We start from the raw sequence: 27794 nt of genomic DNA on the forward strand, positions 1-27794 counted from the left end.
TTTAAATTGGAAACTTTGTTGACAGTTAGATTCTAATATTTTGAATTAAAACAAAGCAATTTTGAGCTCTAATTCATTCACAGCCACATGGAAGAAGATCTAAAACCTTTCAGTATGTGTTAGTGGTCAGTCAATTAGGATGAGAACGTTGATAGAAATATTCCCTTTGCTCTTGATCTAAGTCTAAAAGCGGAATCGCACTAATTTACACATTTTCGTTGTTTCAGCCTATTTTCTGATCTCCGCAATCTGTCTGGAACGACCCTCATGAATTTGTTATCAGCGCTATTCATGACCCAACTACTCTATGTTATTGGTGTCGGAGGTGTAATGGTGAGTTTTATGGGTAGTTATTCCCAAATCGATGTTAAAAATGCCATGTCTAAGTCAGTTGCTTTTTTAATGGAAAAATCACATTTTAATGGAAATGCAACTGGATTTGCACATGCCATCGAAATCATAATTTTTGCGCCTGAATTCTAAGGAATTTGCCATTGTTTTTTGAATCAAACCAATCCTTTAGTTGATTAGTGAATATTACGTGAAGAACCGCCCTGGAGCACTTTGTGATTGCTAACGGCAATTTTCAGCAATTCACTGAAATTGCCAATTCGATTTCAAAAAGTTTGGCCGCAACTTTTCTTGAAACGAATCGCTCCATTACATTAATGAAAAGTCAACTCAATAACTCTTTGTTCGTGCGACATTGATTGAGAGGGCCCTCTACCCCTCTTCAATGCACGTTTTTCCTTTATTCGATGTGTTTCGAGAAACACTATTTTCATCTCAATATTTATCAAGAACCGTTGTGCGGGTTTCAAGTTTGCTCGAAGAAATAGAGTTTAGAGAGTGCAAATGGAGTTTGAGCTCCAGCTGGAAATATATGTCGCCAGACGACCTTTTCGTGATTAAATTTCACTGTTAAAATTGCAAATGGAACTTGTGACTAAATTGAAGTTATTCACATGCTATGAGCTTACTTCATCAAAGCATTGCACCGTAACTCGATTGAAAAAAAATTCAACTCGAATGGCTCGAACAATATAATTTTCTTCCAAACTGAGCAATTGCAAATAAGCAAAACAACCAAATGAAACCAGTAATATTTTCCAACCGCCGAAGTTCCTGAACCCAAACAGCTAATTTAATCTTCCAATGATTTACGGGTTTCTCGCTGGAAAAACGTAAGATCCTGGTAATAAAAACCAAAATGGAGCAACAAACCCGATCATTACCGTATAATGAAAATATAGTGCAAAACTTATGATGCCTGAAGCAGCTGCTTTTTTAAAAGCGCAGTATAAAAGCTCCCATGGGTCTAAGTGAGAGTAGTAAGGAAAAGTCCTAGGAAGATTTTCACATTTTTCATAATATAATTTTCATTATAAGCAAGTTAAAATTATCAACTTGACTTCAGATAAATTGCGTCTGTATTATTTGTTCAAATATGTGCCTCATTCAACAGCAGCTGAACGAGTCTCTTAAGACGTTAATAAACGAGAAAAGAGGAAAACGTAACGATGCTGGATGGGATAATCTCATAAATACTGAGATTTCTTACGTGACCAGAATTTGTCAGTATTCCTTATGTTCCTTTTGTACAGTCCCGAAAACGTCACTGCTAATTCATCCGGCGACTGAGAGTCTCAAGAATTATTTGTGACGGACATAATAATAATGGAATTTTGGGATGATTTAGCCTTCGCATAAAATCGCCATTACATTGAATTATCTGGTTCGTTTAAAAGTTACGGCAATTTAATAACCGAAATATTAATTAGCATTTAAATTGGGTTTTAGAGAAGCGCGAAATTTCGCAGAAAGTTTGAAACTTTTATCAAACAACTGTTTTAAAATTATCATATATTGATTTTATGGTAAAAAGTTTGCAAAATATTCTACATTTGCCCCTTGATAGTGAGCTACTAAGCATTTCCATGTTGGAAAATTGTTTGGCAAGCGATTTTAAGTAGTGTTTATTTTAATCTATAAAGTGGGTACTTAAACCTGAATTTTTGCATGGTTTCTCGTGATTCAATTTTTCATTAAAATTTTGATTCGAAAGTGTAAGAGTTTCGCTTTTATATGTTGTTTTTCGTTGCTCTATAGCAAGCCTTGCGAATTTTGAAAAACGACTATTTTGTTCAAAATTTATAGCAGCGACTATAAAATCCGCGTGTAGCTCTGGTGAAGCCCAATTACAGACAAAAGAACTACAATTTTTTCTAAATTTTAGAAATCACTTATAAGTTAATGAATCCGATTTCTATTAAGGCACGAACACGAACTTCCATGATATGGACGAAACATATTGAAAATTTCCCTTTACAATTAATAAACGACATGCAACAAAAGCACGAAAGAGTTGTTTAGAAAGGGTTGGAAAGATCGGTATGATAAAAGTGAAGGTGGTGAGTCTTAAAAAGCTCAACGGCAAAAAGCAGCGCTAATTTGCCCCGAGTTATTAACGTTTCTCATTTAAGCCGAAAAGCAGGAAAAGCAACAGGAACCACGTTAATAGCCAATTTTCCCTAACGCTTTTAATTGGCGAACATTTACTGTACCACAGCGAACGATAAAAGGGAATAATGGGCGGAAAAGAGGCCCCAAATAAGGGACAAATAACTTGCAATTATCAGCAGATACACAATACGACAAGGAAACCACTGAAAAAAAGTTATAAGATGGTGACAAAAAGCTTTAAAGAATATTTAAATGAAGCTTAACATACATTTTTAATGGTCTAGGAAGGAACAAACTAAATAGCTTCTGGTGAAAGTGATAAAACAGAATGAACTAATGAATGACTTTAAAACCCCATACTGAAGAAAATATAATCATTAAAAATGAGATTCAAATTCACATCATGTCGAAAGGTGAAAATCGAGTTTTCACAATTTTAAATATGTGATATTGGAATTTCCGCGTTGGCAAACATCAGCCCTGACAACACATTTTCAAACAAAAGAATGAAATATGGACTGAAGCGAAAATTACGCATTCAGGTGGCAGATCTGATGCATTCGAAATATTTAAATATATTTTCGCTACTGCTGCAAAAATAAAGCTTGGAGATTTCCTATGGATACAATGCCGAGAAAACCAGAAATTTAAATATTAGAATGGTGTTTGATTGTTGCGAAAATTACGCCTCTCTCCCCTCTCGGGAATTAACTTGAACAGTGGAAACCTTGAGAAAATTGGCAAAGAATAAATGCATTAAAAGAAGAGAACGTCCATTTTAATAGTGAAGTTAAACTCCCAGAAGGTTTTGATTTTAAGCGTCTATTCATCGTTGGAAGCTTTTCAGTGTTTTCGATCGTGTTGCAACTTGATCAATGTTTAATCTGGAAAGTTTAGTTCAGAGTGATTAGAATTCGCTTGACTTCTCGCTGGTGTGCCTTGAAAATTTATGTGCATTTCAAAAGAGAAACACACAAACTAAATAAGCAGAACAACTTTTATTTAATATGTTAAAAGTTTTAAAAAGTTCTTGAGATTTTTTCACAAAAACTCTTAGCAGTTGCAAATCTAAATATTTAAGCTAATTTTTAAATTGACTTGATGATTTTTATTGTTATTCATTAACTTAAAACCCTAAACAACTAAAGCGCAAATTGTGCTTTTAATTAAGTTAGAAAAGTGTTTTAGTTGATTTTAGTGAAATTTGAGGAAAAATCTAAAATGCGGACATTTTCGTCATAAAAACAATCCCCTGTCACACAAAGACTTTGGCGTATATTAAAACAAAACCTACCAACTTCCACTAGGCCGTGGAATATTTTAAGTCGGGCAAATTTCCCAGAAGACATATTTCGGTCAAACTTTTCTGATATGTGCTAAAGGGAATAAAGTGCAAAGTTTCGGGTTTGCAATGAGATTTCCACAGATATACATTACTGCCAAGAAAACGCTAATGTAGTTCCCAAGTTGCAGTTTCGGGAATAGTTGATACGTTATTAAAGCTGCCGGCTCTGAAAGAATAGGGTATGCCTGCTGCTATTTATAAGGATTTTTTTAAATAATTATTACGATACCAGGATAAAACAAGAAAAGCATTGGAAAAATTTTCCGGCCAGGAAAGCAATATCAATCTTATTTATTTTACCGGCACTAATTGCAAGCGAAAAAGCTTTCCCAACACTTTCACTATAATGATTTTTTCGGCTGGAATCATTAATTAAAACTTTCAGCAATTAGTGAGTATTATCCCCATTGTCATCCATAAAGCACGTATCGAGGCCTTTGTTGATAGACAAAGCTTCAAAAGCATCTGCCTAAAACTATCAAAACACTTTAATCAGTCTCGCTGAAATAATGGATCAAATTTAAATGAGCGCCACTTAAATTCGCCTGATTGAACCATTTTCATTAGAGCTAATCTGAAATTATCCCCATTATTCTGGCTAATGCTTCCGACTTATTCTTTTCCCTCAATACGCTTGCCTACAAAGTCTGCAGTTTATTTAATCAACAATATTTTATTATGGCCATTAAAGGCAGTTTCATTAACTTTGGTAGGTGCGCTATGTTTGTGTTTAATGGCCAGCGCAAACTACCGAAGCCACAAAACTGGAGGCGTTGAAATGGAATTACCTAATGGATGACAAATAAATCGTCATTTTTATGTGATAGTTAAAACACATATATAACTTTCTATCAGTAAATGGGCGCCAGCGGGTAAATGGGGCACGTTTAAGGTCTTCTGTTTCAGATGTAAATATATTGCACATCAATTCCCACTTTACGGGTTTGGACACGTTTATTGCGTACCTTGCTTTTAGGGCCTATTGTTTTACTTTAACATCTGCTCAAGTTCAGGTCGCTAATTTCTATATTTCACGCTTAATCCGGCGATAAGGTTAACTGAAAGCCGTTGAACATTATGTTAGTAACATCGCAAATAAGCGCTTATCGTACTTGCAATGTCTCTTTTTGTCTGGGTGATTTTTAATTAATTTTGCTTTACCTTTGGCTTTTGCTCAATGTCAGTTTTGCTTTTAAAAACTAAGTAGCTTTATCATGACTGACACAATAATGAGTCAAGCAAATTTCATTCAAAGCGAAGAAATAGCTGCAAAAGAAAAACTTTAATAGCCTGTAAAAAAAATTCTATTAGGTGCCTATTGTTTTGCCCAAAACACTTTTAAATTTTTACAATGCAAGTTTTTTCGACCAAAATATTATTGTTTTAATTTAATGGGCAGCATTTTACTGAGTGATGAATAAAACATTTATTTTCATGTCGGTAAACCCGCCCCTTATGTATCAAGATGCTAATTTAATTAAATCTCTTCAAATCCGTACTCGAGATTAGGGAAGGGTGCAATTAAAGCATGCGACATGAATGGAAGTTTGTCCAGGTTTTCGAATTAAATTAGTCAATTAATTTTTATATAAAATTTTTGTTTAGGTATAACGCTTAAATTCCAAAATTTAAAATTCCATTTTGTCATTCCATCAATTTTTTAGTGACTAATATTAAAGGAATTTGTGTAATAGCATTTAAGTAAATAAATACGTATTTAAAAGCTTGTAGTAGTAATTTGTATTTTCTCTATTTATTTTTTTCAGGAAATTGAAAAAATTGGTATATTTATTATTTCAACAAATTTTCTTCAATAAATTATTTTTACGGAAATTAAAACCCGTGAATATTGTGATGTTCGCTTCTATACTACAACTAATTTTTTTTCAGCAGTTTTCTTTTAAAAATGATAACAAATATTTTCTTTATTTAAGTAATACTTTATTTAAGTTCAAAAAACTACACCATTTGATTTGCACTTAATTAATACAATTTCTTTTAAATGAGACAGTTTTTTTTTAAATATACCATTTTCAAGTTTTCCAAACTTGTGAATATTTTAGCTTTATATTCCGCTTTGTATATATGCACACTTTCGGGAGCTTTGTGTAAGAACTCTTCAATTTCACATTTTATTACAGTAATAAAGTCGAGGGCGGTTGCTTTGCAAAATCCCGCTCGGAATTTAAGGCAAAGCAGCTTCTTTTGATGTTTTTGATAAATGTTGAAATGGTTTAAATAAAAATTCCACCTTTATGGAAATCACTAAAGATAATACATTTTAGGAGATGTTCATGCTAGAATTGTTTTTAAACAAAAAATTTGATTCTGTAAAAATTGCGTTCAAACTGGAGCAACATGTTTATTGCTTTTTTAAGCTGCAGAATATACGGCATAGCAAAAGCATGCTTCTATGCAAACTTGTAATATTTGTATTTTCAGTTTCTTGGCATAAATGTATTAACTTCAGTGTTTTGTATAACTTCATTTTTAGTTTTTTAAACCAAGTGTAAACATTTAAATTATTTTATAAAGTTACATTTTGTGCAAAGTTTTAATTGATTAAATTAATTGGAAAAATTGACTAAATTAATCGCATCACTCCCAAAGAAACTAGCCAAATTAACATTCTCAAACATATCAGCAAATCAGTGCAACGCCTGATCTATCTTCATCAATTTGTGTGTACATAAACTCTCTTTGAACGACTATCAAAGCCTTCAATGTGTCCACTTTAGTCAAGGATTCCAAGTAGAGATAACAGACATGAAAGTAACTTTAAACTGAACTATCGACACAAGAGACAAGATTAAATAATCTTAGGATTCTGTTGTTAGCACGAAAATGATTTTGAGAGTTGGGATACAACCAAATCTTGCTAATGAATAAGAAAACTCCAATTTATACACACATTTTTAGATTAAGGAACAAATAAGCTTTTTAAACATTTTTAAGACAACCATGACAAAATTCTTAATGTTTTTCTGGTGTTGCTGCAGAAATTATAATCAAAAAAACGTTTTCCGGCAAAATAACACGTTTTCAGTTTTCAGGAAAACATATTTTGCTGCGTACCCGCTTTTGCGAATCTCAAGCGAGACTTAAAATGATTTAATTAACGATTTTTCTTGTCGATTCAAAATCATTGCTGCTTTAACATTTGAAAGCATAAAAAATTATCGGTCAGTCCGGGGAAAAATATTCAATCAGGATGGTAATGCTTCCCTGTATTGACGATTTGCGATTTTCTTTATTACCGTTTTCTCACTTGTGTTGTTAAAAGCAAATTAACCCGGAACCATCAAAATTCAGATGGTAAAATTTCAGGCGAGACTTCTCAAGCAACCATACTTACTTCAAGTTCAACAAAATGTAATTATTGAGGACAAATTTTACCTTTCGTCACTTTTCTGCGAAAAATCCCGCAAGTCTTCAATCTGCTGAATTTATGAAAACTACGCATTTTACAAACTGTGTTCACACATTTTCTAAGCCTGTTTTGAAGAATTGATTCGGCACAAATATGATATTGCCAGGCTTTATACAAGGAAAACAATGTCAATTAAATAGTATTCAATTACTTTATTAAAATTCTGTTCTTATTACAGGAACTTTAATTAGGAGAGACTTGCATAAAGTTCGCTCAAAACAATCTGCATGACTGCAATTTAGAGTCGGAGCCTCACAGACTCCATTCAAAATTGCAGTGTTTTATTTAAACAGTATTATTGAGCTGGGAGAGTAGCAAATATATAGTGAGCACCAGCTAATGATGCGTCAAAAAGACGCTCTAACCGGCAAATATTCCAAAGAAGATTATTAATCTCATCATTTATATTTTACGAAACCGTCACTACTGCCGAAGTTTCAGCATAACATGTATTTTAACTTCGTAAAGTTTTCGTTGTTTTCCGCGCGTCATGAAAAGAGCAATAACAGTGCTCACAGAGCTCCCTTTACTATACAAACAGCCAAACAAGGTAAACCCGACCAATGAGATGTTGCAATTTATTCTTATTCACCATACCCAGCTAGCTCTCATTCCATTAATATAAACATATTAAACTTGCTGAAACAGCAATTTGCCTCTTCCATTTCAGTTCCACGGCTAATGTTTCTATAAAAGTGTAAATTCATTTTCTTCACAACGAAGCGAAATATTGGGCTTATTTCGTTCTGCGAGTAGCTGAAAAGTGTTCGGTGGTTTGAAAGCAACTTTTGGAACTTTTTGGGGATACGAGTCAATCAAAGTAGTTTCACTGATTTCACGCTTCCGCAAAGTTTCTCAAATTCAACTGGAAACTTGATAGCACGACAAGTGCACGAATTCCAAAGCTAATCTGGAAAAAGTTGGGTGTTGTATCAAGTTCAGTCCCACTGCTTCGATAATTCCATTTAGTGAATTAAGGGATTTGTAAGTTACTTTTGGGAACAATTTTACATTTTTACACACAGCGCTGCTTTACCTGTATAACTCAGTTAATTTCAGTCGTTTAATTAGCAAATTTAAATATATTTTAGGTTCCAGAGTAATTTACGTAAAAAACTTGGAGATTTTCTAGGAACAGTGCAAAGCGTTCATATTCGTCAGGGCAAAGCTTCTAAAGCCGCAAAAGTTTACAGAAAATTGTGGGCTCTAGCAGGCTCTACTATACATAGAGATGCCGGCATCATTTTAATATGAGTAGGTAAACATTAAATGCACTATCATATGGGCGTATCTGGATCTAAGCCAGTTTGAGAACATTTTAATTTTGAAAAATTGCTAAACAGCCAGCAAAATTGCGAATGGGTCGATACTTGCTCAACTAATAAAACAGAGCAAAGCCCTGCTTTCGCTTAATAAAATTTCATTATTGATGGAAAAATTGTTGAGATATTGATTGGTCTGGAGATATTCTTAATCAGTGGAATTTGATTGTTCCTGGATTGGCAGAGGATTGATAATAATCCCATAAAAACCGCTTTTGTGTAATAAAATAAATCTATTAAATGACATAAAAATAAAAAACGATTGGGAGACGACTAAGAGCGGTTTTAGGAAATGCACAGACAATAATCAATAAAACCATTTAACATGCTGCAGATCGAATTTGATAGAGAAAAATTATAAGATGCGATGGGGCTAGAACAAAAATATCAAAATTTGTAGCTCAAAAACTTATAAACTTTCAAATAGAATTAAACTTTTTTCTACGGTTATGATCCTTTGAATCTGCCAGCAAATTAACTAATTAAAAAAATTAGAGCTCTTCAGCAATTTGTTAACAGATTGATAAAGGCGAAAAGGAAAACTCCTTTAAAAAATCTTAGAGACCAATTAAGCAATAAAATAAAAAATGAATAAATATTAAACAATTAGACATGAAAAACGAACAATAAATTTAATAAAACTTCCGTCGTTTCCGACACTGTTCGGATCAATACCAGAAATCCGCACACATTTCTGTTTTTTACATATTTAACAGGAAAGACCTACCAGGAAAAACGCTTATAAATATGTAATGTCAAATTGGGCCTAAAATAACGAGCCAAATTTAGCGGGCCATTTTTGTTACGTGATAATAAATTCCAGACAGCCAACAAACCACGAAATAATTTATGTTTTGTTATTTCCCACAAGGTTAAATCGGTGCCTGTTTGGGTCCATAGAATTAATTAATCATTTGCGGCGTTACATACGCAAATAATAAATACTTTTTAAAAAATAGATACATTATTCAACATGTCCATAACAAACAACAATTAGATTCGGGGCCGAGCGGTAATTTTTCCAAATAATGTTAGTCATTTTCTCACTTGATAACTTTAAAATATTTGTTAATATTTGTTCTTTTTCGCTAATTGCAAGTTTCCAAACTCGAAGAAAACAAAACATTCACTCCTAAAAGCAATTAGGAAAGTGATATATATCAGGCTTTGTTCGTGACTTTTTCAAACTTTGCAAAAGCTAATGACTTTCCAGTTCAGTCTATTTTCTATTGCCTTCCTTTAAAACTAAATTAAAAGCTCCATTTTTCAAAGAACTGCCGATCTGCAATTTAATCACTCTGCAGCTTCAACCTGCTTTTATGCGCATAAATTAAGTCACTCTAAAATGAACATGTTTGAAGTATAAATAATATTCAAACATACACGGAGCGAAGCTTTTTAGTTGAACTTTGATGATTTGAAGGATTAAAGTGCTGAAGGATCCTCAGACTTATAACCATTATGCCTTTAGTATCGTACAGACGAAGATCTGGTTTGCAATTTGCAGGATTTTCCTCTCTGACTGAAATATATAGAATTATTCATTGTACCTTTAATTTCATCACTGAAAGTACAATTTTCGGATTTTCTGGAAGCACTTTACGAATTTATATTAACTGGTTTTAAAATAAATTAGTTGAAAGTGCTTCTGTTCGCCCACAAAGGACAATTGTTATTCTATGTAAAATGAAGTAATTAATTATCACAAAATACCGTTCCCGAAAGAGAAAGCTTCCAGGTTCTTGAACTTCAAAGAAACCAATTTTTCACCGACACTAATGGCTCGATTAAGGGTGGTCGACGCACTTCTTGTGTCAGTATTTAATGGACGACTGAACTGAAAGATGAATCTTATATTTAATGGAGTTTATAAGGTCTTTGAGCGTGAAAATTTAAGCAAATTTTGCCCAAAGATAAATCGAGGCTTCTATAGTTGAAAGTATAATTAGAAACAATTCCTATGTAAAAGAGGGGAATCATTAAATTTTTCTAAGTTTGGGATAATTTTTTTCAATAAAGCAGATAGCATGGAGCGGGGTTAAACGATTCTCGTCGTTATTTAATTATTTTTCTGTTGTCAATGAGCAGAAAATTAGCTAAAGCGATTGTTAAAACTTCCTACTTTCCCGACACTTACCTAAAAAGCTAAATATAAATCATCTGTTAAAGAGGGAAAATTTAATTGAGCAAGGCTGCTTTTTTATTAAAACCATTAATCATGAAAGGGGGGATTTTGCTGGCGAACGTCTTCGATTTCAGTTCGGCTTCAAGGATGAGATTTTTCATTAAACTTCATGAATGTGATCACCTTGGAAGAAAAGTTTCGTTGAAAACTTTCAGGATGAAAAAAATTAGTTTTGCCATTTTAACTTGTTTGGAGGACTGAGAAGAGAGGTAATGGCAACCTATTTAAAATTCTACGACTTCCTCAGCAGTAATCCTTTGAATAAATCAATAGCAAAAGCCTGCAGATTTCCACTCGTTATATTTATGGGCACAGGTAATAAGACCCCTAACTTTAATTAGACGACATTAATTATTACGTGAAGATTTAAGCTGTTTTCCAAGGCAATTTTTGGGGCTTTTCGTCAAACAACTCCCTTTGATGTAGGTTGAGGATTTTTAAATAATTAATGAAACCGTCGGATAAATATTAATAAATAATTAAGTCCAGCAGTGCGATTTCTGTTGGGAAAAATTATTTAGGTATAATTTTCAGCTTGCCGGTGAATAGTGAATCTTCCTGCCCGGAAAATATGCTGATTTATGTCGATGTTTTCTTACATTCTTACAAAACCACCAGATTTTAGATCTTTTCCGGTTCATAAATATTCATCTCAGACTCAAATATATAAGTAAATGGGTTTGGAAAAGGAGAGCGAAAAAGTATGAGGCACGACAGGAGAAGGGCCCTCTAGTTGTTGAGTTTTTACGTTTTCCAGTTGTTGCAGAATTTTTCTTGGTTATACTCTCAAATCTTTCCAAGATGTTTTTATTGTATCCTCCTTGCATTATTTGAGTGGTCATTTTTTTCTAAGAGATAATTATATTTTTCCATGACAGAATAGCCATGAGGGATACAAGTTATATCCGAATCACATAGAGTACGTTATAATGAAATTAGCTTCGATGTTTCCGGGAAGGCGCGCCGCTTGATTGCTACATGATGAAGGATCGACATAATTATTCCTGTAAGACATTGTTAAGGGTTAAAGTGGTAATTATTACGCCATTACATAGTTGAAATATTAGGCTCAAGTTGATGAAGCTTAAAGGAGTGGATACCCCGTAATTTAATTGAGAATATTGCCTGTAATTGCAGACAAGATCTAGTCGATCTCCTGAAGGTCTATAGCTACTTGTTTCTATTATTGTGTTTTACTGAACCCAAGCACAAATGCAATCATAATACAATATCCTTTATGTGAGATAAAAAAAAGAACTGGGACTTTTTCGATTCACTCTTTCCTTTTATTAAAATGCAAAATAAGTCCTTCAGTTCTAAGTAAAATCTTCTAAAGTTTGGAGTCAGCCAGTAAATGACTTTCTGAATGTTTCCACCTTGAAAATATATCTTTCATACGATTCAGTTCTTTTATAAAATTTTCCTCTGGCACTATACTTTTAAAAGTTGGTTAATTGGCATTTTTCTGACCGAGCGCTCAGAGTTATTGCTTGATATAAAGTGGAAGATGAGGCAAGATTGTTTACGTCCCAAAGAAACTAAATGGAACTGAAGCTGATTATGAGTGGGTGTTTGAAATGCTCAGCTTAAATATCACAGGAAATTTTGCTTTTTTTATATAAATTTAAAAAAATTAATTGAAACTGCTCAGCAAAATCAACGTTGCACAGACAGATGTGAGCCAACTCTGGTTGCTGTGAACAATTCTATTTCAGTTTGAAGTGTTATTTACTGCAATTACCTTTCCGTTAGTGTGTTTCTTCCAAAAATTGTGCTTCAGATAAAGTTTCTACAGAGTGCCAAATGAAGCAATGCATAATTGGTAAAAGTTCCACGTGTTCTCAGTTGGACAAAAACCATTTTTTGTATTTCAACACCACATAAATTATGCCAAATTTGGCCGTGTAAGGTTCATTTTGTTGAACAGTTTACAAAGTTTCCAAGTTTTGCTGCACACACGTTTAACTAGCTGAAGTCAAAAATAAAGTATTGGTTAAATTTCTGGTGACAAAGATCTATTGGCATGATCCTCAATTCTTCAAGAGGAGCCCCAATAAATATAAGTGAACAATTTTTCAGCCGAAAACAGGCTACAACCTCTTACCGAAGCAAGCGATTATTTATTCCTGAGAGCCAAGAAGCTCTGAGATGTTTTGGTGCATGGAATAATAACAGTTTGGGCTTCAAGTCATGCACAATTCAAGACATTTCTTCTCTTCTTAACGCTAATATCTAAGTTATAATATTAGTTTTGATTTGAAGAAATTTTTGTTGGTATGTACGGCTTCAATTTTCTAGAAAGTGCAATTATCAGACCTAATTTTATTCGATGAAGAACATAATTTAATATGTCGGTTTAAATATTAATTTACATGTTTAGTTTCATTCTATCAGTTATATTAGCAGTACAACCTTGTCTTACTTAAACTCTCTCAATTAATTTTTGAACGTTTGAACGAACCTGAACAAGTTTTTTTAAATCGCATAACATGCTTTTCTTCATAAAAACCTAACAGTGTTCAGAAACCCCATTCTACCAGCAATTTGAAGTAAACGTTTGGTTTTTAGGGGCATTTTCCGCTCATAATTTTAACAATTTTGGGTCAAAATGCCCTAGTAAACGCAAGGGTGTGGTTTATAGCGCCATAAAACTGATTGAGTTGAATCCAAAACACACCCAGCCAGTGAAACATTAACAGTATAAAGTTGGCCAGTGTATTAGATTGAAAAAAACTTTCTCAGAATAAAGCAGATTTTTTTTAAATATAAAGCAATGTTGACAACATAAAGCAACCCCTAAGTTCCCCAGATGAATTGTGAAAAAATAAATCAGGACAATGCGGTGTATTCTATTCATATGTTTCGATGGCACAGAGGCATTAAAGACGATAAAATCCCACTCTATCCCAAAATCCGTAATATATTGTACTGTTAGCCAGTAAAAGCACGGTCCATATGGGGAAGAATAAAAATGAGTTATGATTTAGGGGCTGGATCGTTCAGACTGGGCCGCTATGGAAAGTGAGAAATATTGTTTTAACGCAGCGAATATATCGGCAAAGGCCTCACAGAAGAACAAAAAAATGTAAAACGATATTTTAGAATTTTATCTTGGCTCTGAGGAATATTTAGAACGCCATCTCAAGGGCTTTTGGCCTTTTTAGGCCGCTCTCGAGCTCCTCATTTGAAGAGTATGGGGATTAACTATGTTTTTCTTTGGCTATGAAATATAAATTATACAGGTTTATGTATAAAATTTCACTCGCTTTACCGGGACATTTCACAAGTAAGTTGATTATCAACTACCGTGTCTTAATCTATAAATGTTGGATCCCTCCTTTTGAAGTAATCTGCTTAAGACGCGTCGGTTGCAATGTAAAAGTTAGCAACCGAATTACTGCTTCCCGTGTTTGGAGCGCTAATTCTGCAATTGACGCAATATTTGCCATAAGCGGGAAATTAAATTGTTTTCGAACCACGTTTGCAACAGTTAGTTGGACAATTCGTTCTAGAGAATTAACTGCCATCTAAATTTTAGCTTTGTTATATTTGGAAGTAAAGTACTAAACGTAGAACTAAAGTGTCAATATTTTTTTCAAAATGTTTTGGCAACGCGGGGTTTGATGCTTAAAACGATACAACGTTGGTGAGGAAAATGAAGAGGAACGTTTTTTAACCCCAAAAAATTAAACAATAAGAGCATAGATGCCGAAAATATGAAACTTAACAAATCGCCAGATGCTGGGAGAGCGAATAAATTTGTATGTATATGCTGCAACGCGGGTTTTATTTAATGCTGCATTTTCTGCAGTTTCCTGCATTTTTTTAAATTATTTAATTACATTTTTTAGATTGTGACTGAATTTCATTTACTAAATTTTCTTTATAGATAAGAGTTCCATTATCTATTATTTTGTTTGAAAAGATCGAAAGCAGAAAATTTTACATCGATATTTTGATCCAAAACTATTCAATTTATTTCCCAGATATTGAAATATGTTGATAATTTTTATTACCGAATACTTAAGTTTATTCACTGCTACTTTCGTTGGTATTTTTTCTTAAAGTGTGTATGTAATTTGTTAAATTAAGCTAAGAATCGCATTGGAAAGCATATTGTTCAGTTTAGTCGTATTTTCTCTCAATTTTCTGGCCTTCATTTTACTTCGGAGCTGCCGCTTAAACCAATTAACAAAGGGCACCTTTTCTGGTAACCTGGTAAGCGCAAAACAAAGCGGTTGAAGTATCGAAGAAGAAGACAAAGAAGTGCCGTCTTATACCTCATTGCAATTAATTGCTCATTTATTTGCTGTTTATGCTAAGCACGTTGTTCAGTTTAGTTAACGTTTCTTGGCTTGATTTTCATATGGAAATGCCGTTAAAGCCAAAAAAAGTAACTTTTTCTGGTCAACGTGTGTTAAAATTTAAAAAAATCATAGAAAGTGTCGAATGTATGGCTGTAATTCAATTTCAATGAATTTCTCGTTTATTTACAAACCTTAATTCAAAAACTCTGAAATACTGTTCACCTCCAATAGCCACCTCTAAAAATCAATTTCCTTTCAACGTTTTAACCTATTTTTTTACGACATGAGAAACCAAATCTCTATAGCTTTATTCTTTTCGACACCTGCGGTTATTTCTATGGTTTTATAATTTTTTCTGCACTTTTTCACTTGCTGTGTCAATTTCGTATTTTGCTCGTCGAGTTGTCGAGTTTTCAACTTCCAACATCTATTTTTATATTTACTAAGCACCGGTTTTCACTATTCACGTATCTTATTTTAATAACTCCTCTATAGTTTGATGAACTTTACTTTAACAAGCATTCCCATTTTCATTGGTCTTTACTTTTCTCGATCTGCTTTTACTATTTTCAGTTTTCTTACTTTTATTTTAAGCATTTTTCTACCGTTCCCATCATTTTTTACGTACGCAACAATATCCTTATTCTTAAAAGTATTCTATCCATGTTGTAAATCTACATGATTTAGCGACGTTTTGCTAGAAATGTTTGATAAAGTTATATTTATACATCTACCCTTAGTTCCTTTTATTAATATTTATTTGCTAGTTTTAATTTTTTTCAATTTTTTGTCGTGTGAAATTTATAAAAGGTCTTGCCTAAAACTTTTGTAATTAACGATACCTTCTTATTATACTCTAGATTTTACGGATGATTTCACAAGTCTATCAATAAATCAACTAAAATCGACAGGTATTTCAAAATTAAAATATTTTCAATAATACCTCTTCAGATGTAGATCGCGTTCCAGATTTTCCAGAGTCTACGCAGAGTTTGCAACTTTTAAAGATTGCTACTGAATGTTTGTAATTTGAAAAAAAGTTGCTATTGTTATGTTATTCTAATTTTTCGGTTCTTCTTTGTTATTTTCGCTGACGATTGGATTTACCTCGGTGCTATTTTTGAATGTATCTCATAAAACGACACATAAAAGCATTAAAAAAATGTAATTAAAAAAATTGCAAGGCGTCAGACTCAGTTTTGCTATAAAACTATGCTAATATCAAAAGAGGTTGGTCTTTTAGGCCACTGTGGAAAACAATTTCGGCCTTAAATCCCGAATAACTCACCAGCTTCAAACTGAGCCAAGTTCCATGTTTTATCTGGGTGCTTACACACATTTACATTCAAAAGCCACCGAAAGTCCCTTTTTTTGCTGAAATGCGACTTCCATTAATATAATGACGAAAACAAGCAAATTTTGTTTTAGCAGATAGTCAAGAAATCCATGCGGGAAAAGCGCATTGCATTCGAATAACAAATGTGTTGTGTTTCAGGATTCGGAGCTCTGCATTGCTCTGGCGTCCGCTCTACATTATGTCCGCCTCTGTGTGTTTTCATGGATGCTGCTTATGACCCACAATATGTACATGCAGTACAAAACTGGCCTTCATCTTGTTCCAATTACGGACACAAATATTAGCCGGAATTTTATAAGGTGAGTCGCGAAAATTAAAGCAAATTGATTGCTTAGCATGTCTTAAATATACGACCCAGTTAAAAAAAAAACGCTTTAACGAACAACATAAAGTTTTAATTAATTTCAAAATTCAGATTTACCCTGGCAATTAATTCAGTATTCATAGCACGATCCGAACTTGAGCCCCAATAAAAAAGTTAATTGGAATACCAAATAAGTCTTGAAAGCATTTTTTTGCTGAAATTCAATTTTTACAAAGTTTACCGTTTAATGTTCGCATTAAAACCGCCTTGTGAAATGCTAATTAAATATCAACCACCGATCAAAGCCATGCTTTTACACAGGATTAAAATGACACATTTTAAAAGCTATTTTCGCACAAGGAACTCGATCAAGTAAATCCACGGTCTAAATAATTGATTGCTGGGAATCTGTATTTTATTTCCCAAAAATTAAAATAAAAATTCGATCAATTTATGATTTAATCTAGTGTAATTAAGTCTCCCGGGGGTAAATCGAACAACCTCATTGTAATTTCAGTCAAGGTAAGGCAATGCCATTGATTCGTCTGGAATCGAGGGACCCATTAATGAAATTTTATAGAGGACAAGACCGAGACGCTTTCAGTTTTTAAAGTGGGTGTTAATATTTAATGAACTTCCATTTCAGAGTTCATTTGTGCCGAACGATGAATATCATTGTCTGTCATAAGAATAAGCTTAGAGTTACTCTAATAAAATAATGAAAATTGGCTTCAAAATTCAAAGAGATATTGAGCATATTTCAGGAATAGTCAAAGCTGATTCTGTGAGAGTTTGCCTTTGCTATATGCATGTAAGGGTAAAATATATTGTCAACTAATCAGTCCGGACTGATGAAAAGCAGAATGTTTTTTTTATTGCTGCGGTAGTAGTATTTTTAGTCCTCCCGTAGGTAGATGGTGGATGTTTGACGGGCGCTAAGACTTATTTGCTTGGTAATAGCGATAAAAGGGCTTTTGATGAGCTAATTTGCAGTAATTTTGTATTAGTTTGGACTCTTTAGCACCATTGTGCTGTGGTCTTTAGCTCCTGCGGCATCAATGTGTCGAAAATTTCCTTGTACAACAATTGCGATATCATCCGCATATCCCAATGCTTCTTAAAAATCCCTGCTCTGTAAAGTCGCCATGCGTCGGTTGATGAAATTAATTCGCACTATGGTGCGGAATGAACCTTATCTATTCATTGTGTTGGAAGCTCAAGAAGCATTGCAGAAGAAAATATAACTAAATGTGCATGAGCAAATATTAATAGAATTAATTGCAATAGAAATTTACATTGTTGAGTTTCAAGTGGTTGTATTGTTTCGAACTTCAGTTTTTAGACAAGTTAAAATAGTTCTTAACTTTGAGTGAATATAAATTTTTATTGACTTCGGCAAAGTTGGCGCAAATTTTTTGCCGCTTTTTTCGTGTCGATTCAAGATCAATTTGATCTACAGAATTCGTTTGTCTACCGTCGGATAGAGAAGAGGAAATTATCAATTAGGAAGAACTTTTAGGAAACTGGACACCAAACATGTATTTCAGGTAAAAAAATTGAAAAAACAACTTATTGATTATAGCATTGCCTAAGTCGATAATTTTCATATAGATATCACATTGTAATAAATCACAGATGATTCGGAAAACTTTGGAAATTTGCAATTTTTACGTGGAATTTATTTCGTTAGCTATAACATTCTCTGGCTCACTACTATTTTCGTCACTTTCCAACACATCATATTCCTCTATACTTGCCTTTCGCTGAACTATCAGAGCAAACCTGGAATAATCAGTGTTAAACCCGTGAAACTTACTAAGAACTCAGGATCTTACATGAATATGATCGAGCAACCAAAGACAATACCAGCTGTAACAAAATTGTATAATCCTGCGTCTGTATTGATAGTCGCATTATACAAGGCAGTATATCCGATCGAGCTCAATGGGTTCAAAACGTTTGAGCCAATGTTGAAAGCCGATAGGATTTTCGCTACTTCTTCTTCGTGTACTAGTTTGGAGATCAGAGACCTCATTAGGGCACCCTGGCCATATGAGGGCAAATTTAAAATTGCCCCTGTAAAATTAATCTAATTATTACAGCAACTAAACACAGGACACTCATTTCTTGGACTTTCGCATTTTCTTACCTAGATATACCTGCCAGTCCTTTAGAGCCAAACCAAGTGTAATTAGGGAAACCACTGAAAACAGCGAGCCAACAAAAATCAGCACAGTTTCCTTAATTTTTAGCACTGTGTGAAACAAATACACTACAACAGCGGTGGCTGAAACCAGACATATTTATCACATTTATTCAAATTTCTATTTTTTCCGCTCTTACCAAATAAGCCCAATATATTAACAACAGTTCCATACCAAGTGAACTTGGTCAATGTCCACTGTAACTTTTCCCGAACGAAAAAGAAAAATAACTGCCCCGATCCAGTCGAGGTGAATCCCAGAAGCATGGAAATCATTATAAGGAGTAGGAGAGTGCGTTTCGAGCCCTCTCTTTGAATAAAGGGAGTTTTGAGCATTTGGATAATGTTCGATTTGCTGAAAATCCCTGCAATCGGGTTCTGAAACAAGCCGGCAGTTAATGAATCAAATTAAAAATACACACAGTTGCTTAAGAAACTTACTTTAGTTTCACGCTCCGGAAGAGATTCGGGAACGAAAAATATGGCATACCCCAACGCAACAAGTTGGCAAGCTGTTGCAATGCAATACACTATGAAATAGTTGGTAGCAATCAAAATGTAGGAACTGGAAGTGTTGCCTATTAAAGATGCCAAGGCCATCACCACATCCAGAATTCCCATCCTACACAAATCAACGTGTTAAGTTAGAAATATGAATGAATTGGTGGAATGAAACCTTAGGCCTCTTTCTTCTGGTGTGGTTGAGTCCGATAAATAGGCGGATACAACAGTGAAAAAACTGACACCACCTCCAGTTAGGATAATAGGAACTGATATGACTAGCATGAACCAAGGAGTTAAAGTATCTACAGCCGCAAATACTATATGGAGCAGTAAGGAAATGGTACCACCTAGAATTCCACAGATTTTGCAAATGTTTTTCGCCGCACTTTCACTGCTCCATACAAACCTACAAATGCGACTACAATGACAGGCTTTCTACCGAATCGGTCACTCCATGGAGCCACAACTAGACAAAGAACCGATCCAAAAGCAGACTCAACTATGGTTCGTACTAGTTGAATATACGTGGCCGTTGGCTCTACTAGCTTTTCCAAAGTTTCCGTCGCATTATCATTGACAAACCCCAACTTTGCACAATTCGATTGATTATGGTGCAAAAGAACATAGCATGTTCTATAAATTAGAAGGTTGCTATTAACACTGACTGAAAGCAACACAGATAATTTTTTAGTCAGATTTTAAGCTGCAGACTTACCTGTTAACATAAAAGCCAATGCGGAGAAAAACACCGGAATCTCTAAACTGAGCTTGAAACCCATTTCTGCCAGTTCAACCGACGGCAGTTTGACCAAGATTTACTTTTTGCTACAATTTTCAAACCCATAGAGAAAATTACACATAAAATAGTTGAAACATTAAAACATGGTTCTGGTTAGTGTGAAAGATAACAGGCGAAGCATGTCCTTTTATAATAATAGTTATTTCATAACAATGATAACAAAAGGATTTTTGAATTCAAATGGATTTGAAAATCTGAGGTTTTTGCATGACTAGGAGCTGACTGGGGGGAGGTGGAATTTTTTATTAATTTTTTAGCCCTTTAGATCAAAAGCGTCGTTGTTTGCGTAAAGTTACTTCTGTGAAGCTTATAGACTTGCAGATTTCCTGCTCCGTACTTGCACTGCTAATTCCAAAAATTTCATTATTATTTGTTGCACATAGTCAAAGTAAAACTGAAATGCTATTTTAGGACAATCATTTAATGATATGAAAATTCATGCCAACTTTTTATCTTATTATTTTAAGCAAATGCGTAGAAATGTTTGATATTTCCACTTATCATATTTCGCGGTTAGCTCTCTAGTCCATATGTTTTCGAGCATATTTTGCCATTTCGTACAGATAGTGAGACTTTATACTTTGCTATTTCAGAATCATTTTTGCCTCTATTAGACTGTTTGGGTTGTTTTTATTTCATATTTTTCATATTATTGGTCTAAACTTTCTTTACTTTCCACAACTGGCCAACACTTAAATACTATAATAAATAAATAGCTAAAAATGCCTACTAATTTGGATTGAAACCCATACTGCTAAAAACCCAACGAATTTTAAGCTCATCCATACAATTTTATGGATATATAATTTATCATCTACTATTGAACAATTTGAATTCGTTCCAACAAATATTTCAWTTTAACAAACTGGWTTTTTTTTAACTTGCCCAACATTAATTTTTTTCACTTAAAAATCTARCATTAGAAATTCAATGTACAGAAAAAGCCATTTTACATATTTCTGTGAGTTTCTACCTGTTTTTTGCATCACTAGAGTTAAGCTATTTCCTTCTTYTTCAGATAAATAAACACCKWTATTGATCTAAATATATTTCTGATTTTCAAATAATCTGAAGTTGAAGCTGCGGCAATAAAAATACATATTAAATATTGCAAGAAGTGTATTTAAAGAAAACACAATTCTACCGCTGATTTCGAAACAGCATTAATTTTTCAGAAACTAGACGAACAAAAGCGAATTAAGAACGCAACACAATTGTATAAAATTTTGAAAACGTTCATATAAAATGATTGCATGAATAAACATTTGATTAGTGTTAATGGCTATACTTTCCATACTATCCGTTTCTGATCTAATAAAAATAATGAAGAACCAGAAAAAAATAAAAAAATTGCAGATCCAATTGCGCATCTAAATTAGATTTAGATAGAAAGACAACATTTGAACTTATAATCACAATCCAAAAAGTGAATATTATTATAATAAAACAGAATACGATTCAAAATATTAGCAATAAAAAGGTGATAAAAATGTAATCAATTTATCTAAAAAAGCTATTCATCACGAGTCATGAAAGGATCAAAATTAATACTAACCTAAGCCATACAAAACAACTATTGGTAAGAGAAACGCATTTACTAGTAAAGAATGAACTACTAACCACGAGAATCAAACAATAAAAAACTAGCGATTTATAAAAGTATGTAAACTTTTTCACGGCAAGCGAAAATGAAGTCATTTTACCACCAACGCAATATCTATAAGACCTTCAAATTTGACGAAGTTGCAAATAAACTAACGAAAGTTAAATGCGAAATCAATAAGTGAAAATAATGGCAGACACAAAGGTGATACAAAATAAAATATATGTTGGTAAAATAAATTAACTGTTTATCGCTCAATGTTTCCCGGTAAAATTTCAATAATTCTGGAACCCGGGGAAATACATTCAATATTTATACCTAAATGATAAGATATGCTTCCTAGATGATAGATATCGGATAATTCGGTCATTAATATACTCCCCCCTTTTCTGTAGCATTGGATATATTCTTATTTTTCCGTAGCTTAATAAATCACCACCCGCTAAAAATCCAAGAAATTTCCACAGATGCTTTATTCTAAATGTTGAAAAACGATTACATTTATTGTGATTCGACCAGAATTAGCCTTCAATCCATAAATAGACTTCATGTTAGACATCAAATTTCAAATAACGAAAACATCCCGATACATACATTAGAAATCATATGTGACGACAATGAAAACGTAGTTGTTCAATAAGGATCTATCATTACAAAGCATTGAAATCTGCAACTATTTCCTTACCTCGATTCGATGCAATTCAGCATTCGAAAAAATATTTGCTCACACCATAAGCAGCTGTGATCGGCGCAATAAGTTTAAAAACATGTGCTTGATTAGGCAGGTTTATCGAAAATGATGCTCATTATCTACAACATAGCATTAACACCTACAAAACATAAATACTCTAGATAATATTTGTTTGTTTTTAGCAACAGCTGATTCTTGGTTTGAAGGCCGCCGCGAAATCTATGGCACATAAATTAGGAAACAGCTGAATGTTGTTATTCAGCATTAGAAAGCTAACAAATATTCGTAGATCATTTCTGATCTAATCGGTCTGTATGAGAAATAAAGCCTTTTATACATACCTGTATTTGCTGAATCCAATTCAACTGGTGGATGTTAAAAAATCGTTTTGGGTTTTAGTGAAAACTCTAACACTTTAACACGTTCTTTGTGCAAGCACATCAATCAAGAAGACTTAGTTAAACAAATGCCGATTTTAGCTAATCAGAGACAACCGACTGCCATGACACGATATCCAATTTGCGCTTTGAACTTGAAGCTCATTTGCTTTGTTTGTTGCCGGTAGAATGTGCGAAGGTCAATAAATTGGTATTATTAACTCTGCTGGTTGGTTCATGTGAAACAACCTGAGGTTACTAAAAATATTATTTCAGACAACAGATACTATGATACTTACAAATATTCAGCTGTAGTTAGATTGAGAGAGAATATTTACACGTGATTTTTATTAAATAAATGCAATAGTTTGGAAGGAACACAAACTTTCATTAGTTCTTACCAGATTTAAATTTGCTACTGATTTCAACTGAGTTCAGTCGTTGCTGTTAAATAATGCCCTTTATGCAAATTAACTTTTGCTGTACTTTTGCGTTATTGGAAGAACGTTGACTAAAGGTAATGAATTTTAAAATGTGAAATTATGAACACTATTTCTCAGGAATATTTTACGCAACAAACTAGGCAAATCTAGCAATTCGCGTCATATTTAATTATTTTTCTCTAAGCATCTTCTAGATAAATCCTCTAACATATTCCTCTTAACTCAGTTTTAATTGGTAAAACATACAGCCCTCAAAAAAATAAGCAAACTGATTAACGCCCTTTGTATGGCGCAAATTAAACAACAGCCCTCTTATAAATTAGTTTCCGTGCTGACTGAACTGAAAATTTCACTTAATTTCAAAGGATTTAAATTCCTTTCACGGAAAACTGAATAATGGAGTCTTTGTTTGCGATAAAAACCTGTTCCGAAAATTTTCGTTTTAAGTTCAAATCCCTGTAGGATCCAATAGGGTACTGTTTACCCATTTACAAACTACATAATGGCGAAGTTGAACAATGTCAATATTTGCAAGACAAATTGGGATTTTGTAGTTCAAATACAAGTCTTAGATAATAAGCAGTTTGCATATTAGAAGCGTTGATAAACCTGTGGAAGTAGTCGTTTATTCCGGACATATTTTGGTGTGCAATCAAAAAAGTTAAACTTTCGCGGTAATTGCATTAAAAATGTTCAACTTAATTTAAAAAAGGTGTGAAGTTGGTCTGCTACGACGCTTTTTATTGAAAGTGTACCCAAGATAAATATAATTTTTGTAGCTTAAAAGTTGAAGACTGTAATACGTCGTATAACCTTTGAGGGCAAGAAAGCACAAGGCAATAAGTTTAATCAGCTCTAAGGCTTAAAAAAGCATCAATTTTTCGTTTGCTCTTGCAGAACTAACGCAAATATGCACCAGAATTCACCTTTAGATCATTTCCCTTCCGGAATTTCTATAACACGCCGTTGTCTACAATTCAAAATATTTTAATTATAAATTCTTCTATCAAACATGTTTGCTTGCTTTGCACAAGCTGACAATATTTCAATACATTCTTCTCTAGCAAAGTAAAATTCGCGCTATTTTAACATCATATTGATTTTCGAGCAAACCTCCAAGGATTTGTGAAAAATTTATTATTAAGCGTTAAAAAATTAACAACGCATTTCATAGAAAACTCAAGATTCTAATCCAGCTTTTGCCTGAGGGCGCCACTTAAAAAATGTTCACCTCATGCTGTTTAGAGAAAACTACTTCCGAAATTTGTATTTTGACCTCCTTATATGCGACTGTTAAAAAAGTATCGAGTGTTTCAATTGATGTTACTTGTTTCCTTTTACTAGCAGAATATGCATTAATAAAAACAAAAAGATTGATTATGTAAACATCCCACCTGCGTGAGTAAATATTTAGAAAGTTTGGGAAAATTTAATATATTAGGCTTATCAAGCGTCTAGACTCCAGCCAGACTAATCAATAACCTTCACGCAAAAAACGCACCTTAGTTTATGAATATTAAGTTTCTCGCTACCTGAAGCTCGGGCTTGAAAAAGTTGATGAATTTGGCATTAAATTATTAATCAAGAAAAAGAGGCAATTCCGCTCGGCTAATTTTAGTAATTTTTTAAGCAAATGTGATTATAAAATGAAACGTTGTTTCAGATATTCCCTTCTAGGATGGGGATTGCCATTAGTATTCCTGCTGGCAAGCATCTTAATCCAATACTGTGATAAACGTGGAATGTTGCTCGACACTCAAGACCTCAGAAGGCAGAATTGCTGGTAAGAATATCCTATTGTCATAACAGAAACTAAACAAATATTAATAGTATGGCTCGATATGAAACGGTAATTCAATAAAAAAATTCCATTTCGAACAAAACACTTTTCGCATCTATCTTAATGGCATCTCTATACGCTTATCCACATCGGCGTCATTTTCAATTACTAAACTGATATTTCAAAAGTTGACTGGAGGATTTATGGAGCGAAGATAAATTATTCCAATGCCAATTCTCAAAAGTTCTAGTTTTGCACCGACTTCAAAACAATTTATCATCGGCTCTGACATTGTTGATTAAAAGTTCCGAACAATTCCATACGAACACTAGTGTTAATGTCAATTTACTATTAAGCCACCGGTTTTTATGGACAACTCTGCCAGCCTACATTGTTTCAAAGCTAGGCTTTATGTCACATACAAAAAGCCATTTTTCAATAGTTTGCAAATTTCAATTTATAAAGTATTTATTTAGACGCTTAGATGCAGGATTAGTTGGCGCGCTTTAAATGTTTTGTGCGGTTTTTGTGTCATTCGGTTAAATAAATAGTTCGCCAGTTTTTAGGTGTAATTAATGAGCAAGGTTTTGCCTGGAATGGAAACGTGAACAATGTCTAACGATTTATGTTCTATAAATTCCGGCTATTCACGAATGTATTTGCAATATTTATACTTGTAAGGTAATATATTTAAATTTCTTCAACTTCAGACGCAGTAAAGAATTGTTTTAAAAGCAGGAAATACACAAAATAATTGAATCCGACTTCGTCTGGAAATTGTCAACGTTAACAAATTCATTTTTTAAGTGTAAATAAGTGCGAAAGCAAATTACCTCGTGTAGCAAAGAAAAGGGATAAAAAATTGAAGCACACCCGATTCAGTCCTTTTTGCTCTTTACCCTGAAGCTAAAATATTTCCTTTTAGATTTAGTATTTCGCCAAAAAGGTTGAGAAGATTAGACCGATACGCTCTCGCAAAGTATCGAGGCCTGACAAGCCAAACCGATTTGCATCGTATGCATAATTTATCCACAATATTCGGTTTACTTCATCCATTCTACAAAGCTGTTATTTGCTACCAAATGCTAAAGAAGCAAGCGGCTTCCAGATAATCTCAAATTTGCATCAAGCTGTCGGCATTTTCAAAAATATTGCCCCAAAAAACCAATTTAATACTGACCGAATGGATGGGCAATTTTCAATAAATCATAGTTGGTTTTGTTAATTATAGTCTCATTTCCAGCGGTTGTGTTCCATCTCCAGCACATGTTGACAGAATTACGAGCATTCTGCCACATTATGAGTCCTGTGTGCTCAATAAACCTGATTAAATGCCAATGATTTGAGAGAATTTCAATTTAATTAGCGCATGATTTAACTAGTAATTGGGACATTACCGCTTTACCCGGATTATGCAAGTCAATCCATCAACGCTAATGCTTGAACAATAATTTAAAAACAACAATAATTTTCTGGATTTGCAAAAATAAAAAAGATATGTTTGTCTATAACTTTATGAAACTGGTTCAAATAAAAATAGGTCAAATTAAGGTAATTGAGAGCGATTTTCGTATGACCAAGTGATTAATCTCTGAAAACAAGAATCCAAAAGGAACTTTTCGCTTCTCCGAAATTACCGCGATTAGGAAATTCATTTAAAAGTGAACAATCGCCTTTCGAATTGCCGCAAGTTTTATTAGCTAGTCGTTTGAGTTATATCCTCATTTAGCATAATTATAGAGCGTTTCCCTTCAGATAGACTTTTATGTCGTTTTTGAAATTCTTCGCTAATCAAGCGCAGAAAATGGAACAGAACTTTTCGAGTCAACTTATTTGCTACTTTGCTTGATTGAATATCGTTTGCAGCTCTAGGAAATTTATTTTATAAATGTGTATGTGCTTCGGAAAATTTCCCTGCATTCACATTATTAGCGCTTTCTAATAAATCATCATACGTTAAGTGCTCTATTAAAATGTAAATTTTCCTCATATTTTTGACTGATGTATTACAGCTCTTCGCGCTATATACATTTTCCATCCACTCGATTAGTTGGAAATTCGTTACCAAAGCTCGATCCTCATGTTTACTGCATTTTACTTAGAATATTAATTCAGGTGTTTTATTGGCAGGTTTCTGGACAAGAACGCCTTTATCTCCAGCCTGGTCATTCCCGGTTACCTGATGGCTCTGATGACATTCTTCTATTTATTCCGGACAGCTGTTTTGTCCAAATACCTCGTAGGGTTTCAACCGGACAATCGATTACGAGACAAAATGCGACGGAAAAGCGCTATTCAAATAATACTTTTTAGTAAGGTGAGTATTGATTTCATATTTATAGAACTACGGGACTAAATATATATCTTTAATTCGTTTAATTTTTTATTACTGCCTCAAACGTATACAGGGGGATTTACGTAGACTGTGCATTAGTTTTCCAACTTGCAGTTGTGTCGAAAGTTTTGTTTCCGGTCATAACGAGTGTACAAAAGCTGTAACCTGACTTTCTTAGTTTTATATTTATTTAGCATGGTTTGATGGGCCCTCCAATTGCGAGTTTGGGTAACCCTAGTTTTGTTAACTTATCTCTTATAGCTTTTGATATTTATCAATTGTTAAAGAAAAAACTGCCAAGACTGGTGTTTACGAAACAATCAAATTAGCAGTTTTAAAATCGAAA

General features: G+C 33.5%; 2 protein-coding genes across 4 annotated transcripts in view; one reads left to right on the plus strand and one right to left on the minus strand.

The window, feature by feature from the left end:
- The first annotated feature begins 231 nt into the window (after positions 1–231).
- LOC109546678 (adhesion G protein-coupled receptor G3) overlaps positions 232–27794 on the plus strand; it is a 38105-nt gene continuing 10542 nt past the window's right edge. The window contains exons 1-4 of the mRNA XM_048664770.1: positions 232–333; positions 16548–16708; positions 24997–25116; positions 27244–27430. Of these exons, the coding sequence (XP_048520727.1) occupies positions 268–333; positions 16548–16708; positions 24997–25116; positions 27244–27430 (534 nt within the window). The 5' untranslated portion in view covers positions 232–267. The remainder of the gene's footprint in view (positions 334–16547; positions 16709–24996; positions 25117–27243; positions 27431–27794) is intronic.
- Positions 18227–23136, minus strand: LOC125503821 (proton-coupled folate transporter-like). 3 transcript variants are annotated; one of them, XM_048664765.1, is made up of 10 exons: positions 22855–23136; positions 22508–22632; positions 20136–20245; positions 19827–20084; positions 19593–19767; positions 19358–19538; positions 19057–19294; positions 18863–19000; positions 18549–18789; positions 18227–18495 (listed from the first exon to the last, which is right to left on the minus strand). In XM_048664765.1, exons 3-10 carry the CDS (start codon positions 20197–20199, stop codon positions 18381–18383), a joined length of 1410 nt encoding a protein of 469 aa, XP_048520722.1. In that variant the 5' UTR covers positions 20200–20245; positions 22508–22632; positions 22855–23136; the 3' UTR covers positions 18227–18380. The 3 variants fall into 3 exon arrangements, with proteins under 3 accessions (XP_048520722.1, XP_048520724.1, XP_048520723.1); XM_048664767.1 differs by having other exon boundaries at positions 22508–22652; XM_048664766.1 differs by lacking the exon at positions 22508–22632.

This window comes from Dendroctonus ponderosae, unplaced genomic scaffold (genome assembly GCF_020466585.1).
Source record: "Dendroctonus ponderosae isolate FM_Combo_2020 unplaced genomic scaffold, Dpon_F_20191213v2 Dpon_F_20191213_3, whole genome shotgun sequence".
NCBI classification, from domain to species: Eukaryota; Metazoa; Arthropoda; class Insecta; order Coleoptera; family Curculionidae; genus Dendroctonus; species Dendroctonus ponderosae.